The following is a 13,077-nucleotide window of genomic DNA, read 5'->3' as shown; positions in this document are numbered from 1 at the left end:
TTCCTAAAATATTAAGAAATACTTTCACACAATTTTATTAAAGGCAGATTTATTGCTGAATGACCTGGAATTTCCACTTCTTGTCAGCTCCACAACTGCTACTGGTATCTTCTTGAATGTTATCTCCCCAGCATGGCAAAAATGTCTTCCCCTTTCCCCCGCTCCCATTAGGAAGATATCTGGATTCTTTGAAATGGTGATATGTATGGAAGATCATACAATGCTGCCACTTTTTCACCATGACCTTGTGATTCAACAGACTAGCAGAAAATGGAGTCGCTTTAAAAATGAGCCGTCAGCAGAATGTTGCTTAAATAACCTTCCCCAAATTAAATCATTGAAGGGTAATGCAGAAGTAAACATAGGCATGAAAAAGATTAATTACATGTTATATGTTATTTCCTGAATACTCTATTCATGAGCTCAGACCTGCAGTCAGGATTTAATTAACATGTGTTAATTTTCTTTTAATAGTAATTTTGCTTGAAAATGTAGCCCAAAATATTTTAATGTCCTCATATGCATAATTCTAAGACCTCTCAAATAAAAAGTTAGTTTTTATTAGTTTATAAAGTCATTTATACAATTTTGGTTATGTCAGGGATTTTTCAGGGAATCTTGATGTCAGATCATCGAATTGCACATTACCCCACTTCGTCTGATTACATAATTCATTGTGTTTTCTGGATTTTATTAGCTGGTATGAAATTATTTTGAAAAAAATATGTAAATAAATATGCTTTGTCTCTTAGATTTCTACAGAGAAAATAGTTAGAGCCAGCAACATCTCCCCTGGATTTTAGGAGAATGGTATTACCCTGCCTTTCTCTGAGAGATTGCTGGTTACCCTCTGTCAGTGAGCAACTGACTCTCTGCAAAGCAGAAGCACGATCTCTTTTGTCTGTGACCAAGGCAATTATTTCATAGAAAGTGGAATTTCTTCAGAATGACTATGTACAAGAGCAAGCGCAGAAACCAAAGATGTAAGTAAATTGTAAAGGTTTTTTAATTTTCTTGCAGAGGAGGGAGAATAAATCTCCATTTCATTGAAAACATAATATACTTTACCCTGCTCTGGTTGAATTTTACCAGGAAAGCAGAAACAGTATTCCATGCCAACTATCCCACCATATCTGTGTATTAAATGCACACAAGAACTTTAAAATGAAAAAAAAATTACAAAAATTAGCTCACTTGTTACTATGGAAACCCTCAGAAAGCTTTATGATATCAACAAAGAAATAAAGATTGAATATAAGTTTAGTTCAGAAGAGTCCTTTATTCAGGCTTTAATGACTGGCTAGTTGTAACCTTTGATTTGACAGGGTTGACATGCTTTCCCTTGGTGGACTTTTTATGTGGTTCGCATTAGGGAGTCAGTGATACCAGAACTTTAAGGGTGGTTATTTTATTTTCCTCCATCATAACTTTTAGAATTAAGTAGTTTGCTTAAACTACAGAAACTGGGGAGGAGGTGGGTGGGGAGATGGGAAGGGAAGCATACATGTGTCTCTGCTGTGTATTTAAAACATTCCAGCCCTGAAAATTCACTGGCTTCTAAATGCATGATTTTCCAGTTAAGCACCTGACAAAAACGACATTCCTCTAAGAAAAATGCCATATAGGCACTGTGTGTTTTCAGGGAGAGAACAGAGGGAGGGGAATATCAATTCAAAAGCAGATAAGTTTGGACTTCATTTGGACAAGAACATTGTTGTTTTTCAGAGGGATATATACAGCTATATCACTGAACTCAGTTTCTGATCCTTATAGATGAATCTGTATAGATGTCTTTTACTTTGTCTTGATTAAAAGAAATGGATGTGCTGAATGTAGAAAGTTTGGCAGGACAGATCTCTGCTAAAATCTCTGCAACGGAAATCCATCATCTGCCTCACATTCAATAAAATAAATTATCATGAATTTTGTTCCCATAGCAGCGATGAAAGAAAATTATTCATATACAGGCAAATTATAATTAATCTAGCTCATTTTAACATATTAATTACTTCATCTTTATTATGTAAACAGGGAGCTCTTTCTATAGCCAGCTGCATTCTTGCAATCTCTCTTGTCCAAGCCTGCTTATGGTGTACAATAAGAAAATTTGTGCCTGGTTAGTTGAGTTAGGTTTTTGTTGCAAGAATACAGTCATTCATGAAAACAGCACAGGATGCTTCTAAGAATGCTTTTATGAAGACAACCTGCCTTTCACTCCTGCTGACTCCAAGGAAAATCTGTGATTTGTCTAGAGGCAAAAAAAAAGAATGAAACATGATCAGACTCAAATTTGTAATTATGAGGGTGGTTGTTGCAATGTTTTCTGGTTTTAGAACTATCACTTGTTTTAAGATCCAAAACTATAAAATGTCTCAATATTATATATGTGATATATTATATATATAAAGGTGTATATATTATACATATATAGGTACCAATACTGTGTACGTGAATGCTTCATTAATACCTCTTTGCTAACTAGCAATTGCAAAGACCTTAAAAACCAAACAATTCAAGTAATTTGACATTGCTCCGGTTTAAATCATTCAAAGGCTTTTTGAAGGATAGATTTCATCTAAGCAATTGTTATTCTGAAATATAAGGGATTATGGTAGCAGCTGCAATTAAACAGTAAGCAGGTACTACATTTTCTGTGCATTTCTGGTGGCCCTTAATAAGTAATAATAAAAAATATTTGGTATATAATTTCCAGTGTCTGTGAGGTAAACCTTGAGGCTTATATCTCCTCACTACCTCTCACGACCACAGTTGAACCTGTGGCATAAAATGAAAGTGAGCTTTGTGGCTTTTTCTTTCTCATTGAATTTCTGCTTTTGGATTTCATACACACTTCAGAGTATTATAGCCATTGCTTTCCTAACCCTTTTTTTAATGTTTTAAAAAAGGTACAAATACATTCTGTACTTAATTTAAAAGCACGTCAGATTGCAGAGAAGGATAGAAAAAGTAAAGACATGATGACATTTTTCTAACACAAAATATAAGTAATCCCCATTTCCAATTTCTGTCCCAGGTACAAAACTGTTGCTAGAGGGTGATTGTCCTGCTCTGCTCTGCACTGGTGCTGCCTCACCTTGAACATTGTGTGCAGTTTTGTACACTACAATATAATAAAGATATTAAGCCATTAAAAAGTGTCCGAAGGAGGGCAACAAAGACGGTTAAGGGTCTAGAGGGGAAGCCGTATGAGGAGCAGCTGAGGTCACTTGTTCTGTTCAGCCTAGAGAGGAGGAGACTGAGGGAAGATCTCATTGCAGTTACAACTTCCTTGTGAGGGGAAGAGGAGGACAGGCACTGATCTCTTCTCTGTGGTGACCAGTGACAGGACCTGAGGGAATGGCCTGAAGCTGTGTCGGAGGAGGTTTAGGTTGGATATTAGAAAAATGTTCTTCACCCAGAGGGTGGTTGGGCACTGGAAGAGACTCCCCAGGGAAGTGGTCACAGCACCAAGGCTGACAGAGCTCAAGAGGCGTTTGGACAATACTCTCGGGAACATGGTATGAGTCTTGAGGTTGTCTTGTGCAGGGCCAAGAAGTGGACTTGAGAATCCTTGTGGGTCCCTTTCAATTCAGCCTATTCTGAGATTCTGTGAACATATGGAAAAAATGGGTCTATTTACCTGTCTGTAAGAATAGGATGGAGGTTCCCTTTATATCTTTTTAGCTACAACATCATACATAAGTCTTCTAAATTCAAAGCTAATCTTAATGTTTTGCTTCTATTGTAACTTTGATTTAGATTCTAGTCAAAGTGGTGTTCATATTAAGTACAAAACATATTTTATTTATTCCATAACTGTTGTAATTTATGAGAACTTAAATTAACTATCACAGAAAATTGTAAAACTTGTGTCACCAAGCAAGCAAAATTCAGATTAAGACTGTTTCTGTTTGACTTTCTGTACCTACCTACAGATACACACACAGTCTCCGTGCATACATTTCTGTGCACACAAAGATTATAGAACGCTTGATCCTTCAGGGTGCTTGATTCAGGATCTAGCTGATAGACTAGTTTCTCATTTCATTGCATGGACATAATGACTGACTGAGGGGAAACCATGGTAACAACTGCAAGTTTACAAACACTGAAAGACTCGTAAATGTGTGATGATGGAGCTTTTCTGAAATAAAAGGTTTGAATCTTAGACTGTCCTGCTTTGGGGCTGCAGCTGCTGAGGAGAAGGGTCAGAAAAAGAATTGTGGTAAGCTGTAGTGCACATGTGGGTCTTCTGCATGGAGATGTAGTTATTTACAGTTTCTTCATGGAGATGCCATGCCTCCAAGCCTTCTCTCAAGAAGCAAGTAGCAGACATTCCATTTTTCATTGGGGTCTTCCTTGTAGACTTCACTGTTACAGAAGTCAAGGCAGGCTACTATCCTTGAAGACAATAAGATTGGAAAATATTTACTTACCTCCAAATCAGCTTTAGGAAATTCTCATTATTCTTCATTATTCATGGTTTCTGTAGCTTGACAAGTTAAATCTCCACCACCTTGTGGAGGACTGTGTATGAAAAGAATTAAAAGATGATCCTTAATATTTCTTCATTCTAACACTAAAATTTGACTCAGAATAACTGCAAAAGGATAAAGAGAGAGTAAGGACTAGTGTGGTGTTTTGAGGAAGGTGTGCAGCAACACCCAGGAGGAGATGGCAGTGTTGCCTGGAGTGCAGAGGCTGGTGTGGGACTTCCCTGCTACTCACCTGAACTGGGGTTTGGAAAGTAAGGGCAAAAATGGAAAAATTAGGGGGAAAAAATAGGACCTATCTTTCACTTTCTTCAGCTTCACATTTTCAGTGTCGTGGGGTCTTTCCTGCACGTCAGCAGTGACAATCAGAGCACAATGGCAACTGAGGCAAAAAGCAGTTACTTCTGAATATTGGAAACCATCAATAAAGTCAACAGTTATTGTAAGTGCGGCTACAGATCCTGTCCCATTCCAAGGTGTTAATTTTCCAAGGTGACTTCCCAAACTTGTCCATGACAATATGAAGGATCCTGTCAACACTGAATGTCCCTGAAATCATGCTCCAAATGCATTAATGACTTTTACCATCGCTTGAATACCAGTTCCCTGTAAAATATCTGTTTCCTTTTATATATATTACAGTTTACCTAGCTGAAATAGTTATTGCTCATCTTTTTTATACTGGTATGCTGGGAATGGTATCTTTTTTAAGTAACCAGGTCTTGTGAAGGTTCTGCTTCTTTTAAACCAACAGATGACTGGTCATATTTCATGACTTTTATTTTTTTTTAAGGAATTATGAGAGGGAAGACATTCTACTTCCTTTTATTCCGGCAATTTCTCTCTCCTCATAGGAAATGTGTCACAGCTTTACCTCTATGGATTATGTTCTTTTTTGTTGATCAGTGCTAGGTTTCCCTGCATACAGAGTGATGTAGTAAGGCACATGTACATTTATTAAAGGATTAAATAAATTATAGTAAAATGAATGTAAACTAAATTATTTTCAAAAGTTATGCAAGTAGCTGCTGCATATAGAGTTCATGTGGTTGGTGCAGAAATTTAGTGTGCTGTATTTAGTGATGTGTTGTCCACAAGTGACATCTGATGTATGTTTTTAAAGAATCCTTGTCTTGCTGGAGAAAGAATTTTCTGTATACTGATAACATCTGATGAGAAATTCTGTGAAATTCCAGTTTGAAGGAGTATTTTGTCCTATCTGCATTCTTTGATCTATTGCATTGCCTACTATATTTTCTGTCATTGATAAGGTCCCACTTGCCATCTTTTCATCATGGATTTACTGTTCTTATCTTCTTTGTCCCCCTTACAGATAGAATAATCGCTTTCAGGCTTAAAAATTCTGGCATCTGTTGAGTTGTGTTATATTACAGTTTGATCAGCCTATGATTACTTCCATCTTCTTTTTGCCTCTAAGGGCAATAAAGACCTCAGTACTGAGGCTGTTGCTGCTCAATTGTAGCCTTTAATATAGTATGTGCTAGGAGGTAAAGTGACTGGAAAACCAAATCTCACTGGGGAAAACAAGTGTAGTTACTGACCCAGATACATATAAGAAAACTCTGCCTCTTTCCCTAAAACATCAGAGACTCAGACAACTAGGGAATATCTATTCGGCATGTTATAGAGACAGCTTTCTTCATGTAAAGCCATCCTGGAATAGCCTTAGAATATCCCTATTGCTGCATACCTTCTGAGGGAGTAAAGTTCAGTGCATTTAAATATATCAGTAATAAGGCCAAGCAAGAAGAAATCTATGATCTGCAGGAACACAAATATCATTGAATATTCACATTGCATGGATAACATCTTTAGACAAATAAAAACTGTAATTGCTACTCAATAAGTCAGGGACTTCAGAGTTAGAAGCGTTCTTCTCATAGTTTTGAAGGGAATTAAGAAGATGGTTGGCATATTTGAAATTATTCATGTTCATTATTCCCATGTTACTAAACAGTAAAACTGAAGACATATGTCCCTCAGTGAAGCACGCAGTGCAAATGAGCTAGAATTTTTTCTTTGACACTTTTTCAACTATCCATGTAGACTTATAAAGTAGGCATGATTTTTTTTCTGCTTCTAGACTGTACAAATAAATAAAAAATATTGAAAGATAACTGTTTCAAAATGCATCTTTTGAGAGACTAATAGTCTGACCAAACTCAACAGTCACATGATGCTTCCCACTGGTCTATAGGAGTCTGCCTCAGGAAGAAGAGTAGAATATTTGTCCCTGTAGAGAAAATACTGAAAATGTAGAGAAAGATTGACAAATCATAAACTTACAATCTATCTTGAAAAGGGGAGACAAAGGAATAAACAGTACAGGTACAGATTCAGAAGTGACTTTAAAAAATTTCTGCGAGCAGAAGTCAGAATATCTGAAATGCAAGTGGAGAACATAACAAAGAAACTCAGCCAGTCACTTCAGTTTTGTGGAGGAGAAATCTGGGGCAGCAAAAATACTTAATAATAGCTTTGGCTTCATTAAAAGATTATGGTTTAAATTTTCAGAGAGGTTTCTTTCTTTTGCATAAGAATAGGAGACAATATGCAGCAATTCAACAGAAGAGAATAAGTGGAAAGCTAGGGACATCTCATAAAAATGCATCTGCTATTTTTAAGGATCATAAAAAGGTAATTATTAAAAAAGATGAACATATGCAAATAATGTAATTTGGATTATGTGATTTCAAGTATATTAGAGGAATTAGCAAATTAATGTACCATACCATTGAAAGTTTGTATTTGAAAAGTCATGGAAAGCTAAGAAGGTATCCGAAATATAAATGTACTACTGGTTTTAATGTACACAGAATCCTGCTACATATAGAAAGCTGCTATGTTCATTAATATCACCATTTATCATTACTGAAATGGTACTTACTGTATGTTTGTTAGTCTTCTATAAGGAATCAAAATTTAAGATCTATGTGACTGCACTCCGGTAATGACCAGACATGTGGGAAAACCAATAATAGTTTTAAAAAGGGAAGTCCATTAAAATAACAATCAACAGGTTGAAGATAATCATAGTCTAAACTAATCTATATAGAAAGACAGTTCTGGCTCTTAAATTGAGCAAACATAAGTCCAGTTGTTAGAACCTAAATTTAGATTACTGCAGGCCAGTTTAAGATATACATTATCTGAATGTAATCAGTCATATATTACTTAAAGAATTTGCAATTTCTCTTCCCCATCACTTGGATTTTGAATCCAGATTGCTTATCTATTTTTAAAGTCTCTTTTAAAGAAGTACTATCAACGTGATTGCGAAGTACCTATTCAAACACTAGAGTTCATATGCAAGTTGAAGAGAGTATTATTGTCATAAATTGTCTAAAATCTATAAATTTCTGGAAATCTTGAGGGAAATCTAGGCTTCTTCTAATAAGATCTCTGTACACTGCTGTAGCACTGCTGCCCACCTGTCTCCTCAGAAAAATGGGAAAACTCTTTGAGAGATTCAGAGTATAGAGAATCTGTTCTCTTAAGATGAAAATCTGCTGTTGCTTATTTTCATATAAAGTTTTGACTTCTTTTAAAAAAAAAAAGACTTACATGACTGCATATAAGCAGTACAAGTCCTGATTTTAAGCACACATCTTTTTTTTTTGTTTTCATAGCTGACCTGATTTTTTTGTTGTTGTTGCCTTTAAGGTACTTTCTTTGTAGGGACAGCACAAGAAAGAAAACCTCCATCTGATCTCCAGTACAGGTCTTAACATCAGTCTTTGTCTCTCCCTCTTTTCATAACCACTGATAAGACCAAGCATAGTATGTACATAGTGACACCTTCACAAGGAAAAAAGGTATAAAGCTTTAAAAAATACCTTTCAAATACCTCAAATTATTATCTAAAGTCTGATAAACCATTAAAAGGATATCTTCTGGTTCCAAGATCGAAATGATACACCAAGTCCAGCACTTTTTCAGCAGTTATATCTTTGAGATTCTTTAACAGTAAAATCCAGAAACGTTTCTGGATATTACTTTGGAAACATTCCCCCTCCTCCCTCCATGCACTTTTCAAAAGGAACAGAGGTTTCAGGTTCATTAAAATCACATTACAATGAAGACTGTGAGCACATAAGACTCTAGCTCACTTTTAGACTCTAGCTCCTATCTATGGAGCATTAGTGTCACATTTTTGTTTCTGAAAAACTCACTTTTTTGGCCTTAACTTTCTATTTTCCTCTCCTTTCTTCTTTTTTCTTCTTTTTTTTTCTTTTTTTTTTCGGTTATTAGTGTGTTAGACACTGAAAAATAGGCTGTATTGCCAGTTCGTGTTGTAGATTATGCTTATAGATTTCTCTGTCCCTCTTTGTAACTAAGATGGAATCTCTTCTACATTGTCTTTTGCAGAAGACTGTGGTCATCTCTAGAAACTATTATTTTTTGTTTGTTTGTTTGCTTAGGACTGATTTTCACGATAAATAAATAAAGTATATATATTGTATTGTAAGCCTTCTTTTGACCCTGGTGAGTTAGAAATTGCCTTAGAAAATCATCCAACTCTAATTCTTTAACTACAAGACTCATTGCTCTCCAAATTGCTGGTATCTGTCTTATGAATGGTTTCCAAAGGCAATTCTATTGCTGATTTTGGTTCACCTCCGGGTCTGTCATAAAGCTGGGTCTAGGTGTCACCTTCTAGCCTCCTTTTACTGCCTCCATTCAGTAATTATTTACTTAGAACTCGCTGAAGTTTTAACACAGCTATTAACTACACTGCAGAATCTGGGACATGTATCAGAGATCAGAAGTGAAAAATGTCCAGTGAAAATTCTCCAGATAACCTCTGTTAAACGTCAGTCCAGCAAGTAGGCTTTTGGCAGTATTTTATGCCTTTGAACATCTCCTCCAAGCACTGTTTTTGTTTTATTGATTACAAAAGTTTTGGTCATGCAATACCGAAATCAATGGCAAAATTCACATTGACTGACATAGCATTGAAACAAGGTTTTATTACTTAGAAAAGAGTGACGATTATGTTGTCCTTCATACCTCAGTTACAGAAAACAGCCATATAAAATGCCCCAGGAGTGTTTCCTTTGGGATTTAACTCTGATTTGAAAGAATGTCTTACAAGTGAATGTCTTTATATTCTGTTTCTTCAGCTGCTTGGTTGGAGCATCTGTTGAAACTGCCATAAAAGTGTCCAATTCACTATCCTTTGCTGTAGCAGTTTTCTGACAAAAATTAATACAATCAACCATTAAACATTAATGTTTTGGAGTTATTAGAGACTTAGGTGTTGCACCTTCAAAATGTACTTTATTCTCACAAGTAATCTTATTTTCCTACCTGTGACTTTTTAAGAAGTGCAGGTCTACTTTGTATGTAAACAGTCTTTCAAGTTAATATTGTTCATATATGTAGATAAAAATACACATTAGGCCAGTGTGATTTCCGAAGCAATTTCTCTACAGAATATAGGTTAGGTAAGCACACTATGGTCTCACCCAAATCCATACTCAAGTTTTCCTCTCTGAAGAGCAGAGTTTAGTAATGGGCAAAAGTGAGGATGTCACGAGTTCTCCCAAGCAGGGATTTGGGATGCTGGCAAGAAAGCAACTATGTCTTGTGCTCAAAAGCATACCTGGATCCTTTAATTTAGACCAGGTAAATATTTTGTCATACACATCAGCAGAAGATAAGTTCCATTTATATAGTTTGCAGCAACTTATTTAATTGCAAAAGAGAATTATTGAATTAGTATATTAAGGGACACAATATTTTAGGCAATCCTTCTTGGGAAATTATATAGTCAGACCTTAAGAATGGACTCTACAAAAGACTGATGTTTTTTAATAGGCATAGATGGTTTTCAGACAATAACTGAATCTTCAGAGATCTGTCTGCCAGTTTGCTCTCTCTTCACCTAATAGAGGTGAAAGAAACTTTGCAAGTCAGTTTTATATGTGTTGTATCAGACAGACATTGAAAAACAGCAGAAAAATATTCATTCTCTCAGTTCTGAAAGGCCACCGGCCAAATCAGTTTAAAATACATTTATTAAAGGAAAAAGAAATGTTGGTTTTTGCTTTTTAATAGTGACATATTTTGCTGTGCTTCAAGCAAATGCAGATTAAGCGGCCAATTTTTAAACCCTGCAATAAGTGGAGTTTTTTTAAGGGAAGCTATAACACATTCGGAATACACTCACACTTCTCACTATTATAATATAAATTTTCTAAACATAAATTATTCAGAAACATTAGGACATTAATGTAATTTAACATTTCATATGACAGTGCATTAACATGGTGGTCTGGGCTCTAAAAAATATGAGATAATAACAAAATGGTTTATGACAGTGTTCATGTCTGCACTAAAGTTCAAAGGATTTAATACCATCTGATCAAGGTGAAAATTTTTTAAAGAATATTAGTGGCCTTTTGATGGAGATACTAAACTCAAACAGTACTAGTGATTTTCCATTTAATGTTTTCATGGTAGAGTCAATATGATTTATTGAAGGATTTTTCCAATGATGAACCAAAGTTCTAGAAACTAGAAAAAATCTTTTGTTATCCTTACTAACTTATTAAAAATAACCCCAATAATAATAATAAAGCTCATTGAAAGGGCCTATAGAGAGGCCCACAATTGTAGGTTATATAAATAAAATATTTTCTGAGGCTGTGATCTCTGGATTTGAATCTAAACTCTTAATGATCAAAGTCGGTGGTAGAACAAGTTGATTAAAGATGAGGCTCAGAATCAGAGGAAGTCTCATCCTGGATCCCTCCCCTTCAATTGCATCACTCTCAACTTTTCTATATGTTCAGTAAGATATATACCTCAAGACCTCAATTGTGGTTTTCACTCTCTTACTAACAAAATGATTCTAGTTATACTAGAAAGAATACATTTGTTACTTATTTCTTAAAGCTATTCTGTATAATTAAATATTATTTGAACTTTTATGTATTAATTTGTATTTGTTATTCAATGTCTTACAATAAGTAAGACATAGATAAGGAAAAGGAAAGAACTGGGGGAGAAGAGAGAAAATGGAGCTCAGTTCCATGCTGTAGCGAAACATTATGCTATTGTGGCCAGAAAGTTTCATTCTGGAGAAGTAACAGTTCCCCTCTTATCTCTGCAAAAACAAAGTTGAATCCAGTCTTGGAAAAAAAAACCCATCCTGTTTTTTTCCTTGGTAGGAAATCACACGCTTGCAGCTATATCACTGTCCTCACTTAGATGATTTGAGGGTAATTTACACAGTGTCCACTTTTTCTCTTTATGTAGCAAAAAAACTTCACAGAATTGGAACAACACAAGCTGACGTAATGAAATACATAAATCTATATTACTTCTGCTATGTTCCTCTTCAGCTTGTAGCTCTGTCTGCAAGGATTCTCTATCTGAAATATAGCTCAAACCACTGGAAACTCAGCAGGTTGCAATGAATCCAAAAATACTAAAGATAGCTATATCTCCTATATGTCTTTGATCAAATTAAAGTAATTTCCCCAGTGGAATGATTTCAAAACTACTTCAGTAATTCAGGTGATACTTATAAGGCTTAAGAAAGTTTTACTCTGAAGGGATTTGGTAATTATGGACCACAACTTCATCAGGTTTTTTTCCTGATGTGCAATCAACTTGCTATTTGTCATGTCCTTAATTTTATGGTATGTTAGGCTGCTACACAGTCTTAAATAATGCGTATCTAATTAATGTTCCCTGATTTCATCAACATACATGGACTAATCCTTCTAGGACTTTTCTTTCCTTATGAGTGCAACAATATTGTTCAGGTTTGGTACATAACGAGATTTTTTATTTTCCCTTGACACACAAATTGTAGCCTTATCTTGTGATGTATAACTACTGGCAAGGTCCTTAAATAAAAAATAAGACTGCAGTCCCATGACAAAAGATCAGCTAAGAATACATGTCAGTCACACCTGTTTCATTTCCACAGCTGTAGAAATTTATTTGCCACAAAGATGGTTAGTTATTTTGATCATTGATTCATTCTAACCAGAAAAGTAGAGAGTATTAAACAAGGACATTAATAAGCTTGGAATGTCCCTGTGTGAAAGAGTAATTAGCTTGATGCATGTTTTAATCCAAACTGAATGCAATGTGGCCTTAGCGAGATACTACTTCTGCTCATGCACAGAAGAAATATGTTTCTTCAAAAATCTGGATTTTAAACTCCTTTAAGAAATGTAATATTGTGTGTTTTCCTGATAAGTGTTGCTATTAAGTTTCTCAATGAAATATAACTATTAGACCCCTTAATTTAAGAATGCAGGTGTCTGGCAGATCTAAAAACTCCCAGGGCCATGAGTGTCACTGAAGTTCATGTGCTAAACCCAGCAGCATTAGCCAAAAAACCCAAAGGCTAATCCAGATGATAAACATCCACATAAACACAGTTTAACTCTTCTCTGCTTCAAAAAAATGGTTATAGGTAATAATCTTTTAAAATTGTTAAGCATGAAATCTCTGCAGCTAGAGATAGAATAATAGAGTTGTTTTGGTTGGAAGGGACCTTAAAGATCATCCAATTCCAACCTCCCTGCCATGGGCAAGGACA

General features: G+C 35.4%; 1 protein-coding gene across 9 annotated transcripts in view; it reads left to right on the top strand.

Moving 5' to 3' along the window:
• RALYL (RALY RNA binding protein like) overlaps window positions 1-13,077 on the top strand; it is a 375,799-nt gene that overhangs the window by 264,697 nt on the left and 98,025 nt on the right. Inside the window, exon 1 of one of the 9 annotated variants that reach the window (XM_027736504.2) lies at window positions 874-983. The exons of 7 other annotated variants lie outside the window; for them this stretch is intronic. In XM_027736504.2, the coding sequence (XP_027592305.1) occupies window positions 947-983 (37 nt within the window). In that variant the 5' untranslated portion in view covers window positions 874-946. Of the gene's footprint in view, window positions 1-873; window positions 984-13,077 lie in introns of those variants that run through there. One more of the 9 variants, XM_027736505.2, reaches the window with a different exon arrangement.

The sequence above is a fragment of the Pipra filicauda genome, unplaced genomic scaffold (assembly GCF_003945595.2).
Source record: "Pipra filicauda isolate LSUMZ 115617 unplaced genomic scaffold, ASM394559v2 scaffold20_size4479445_pilon, whole genome shotgun sequence".
NCBI lineage: Eukaryota > Metazoa > Chordata > Aves > Passeriformes > Pipridae > Pipra > Pipra filicauda.
This window is presented reverse-complemented; position numbering and strand designations above follow the sequence as displayed.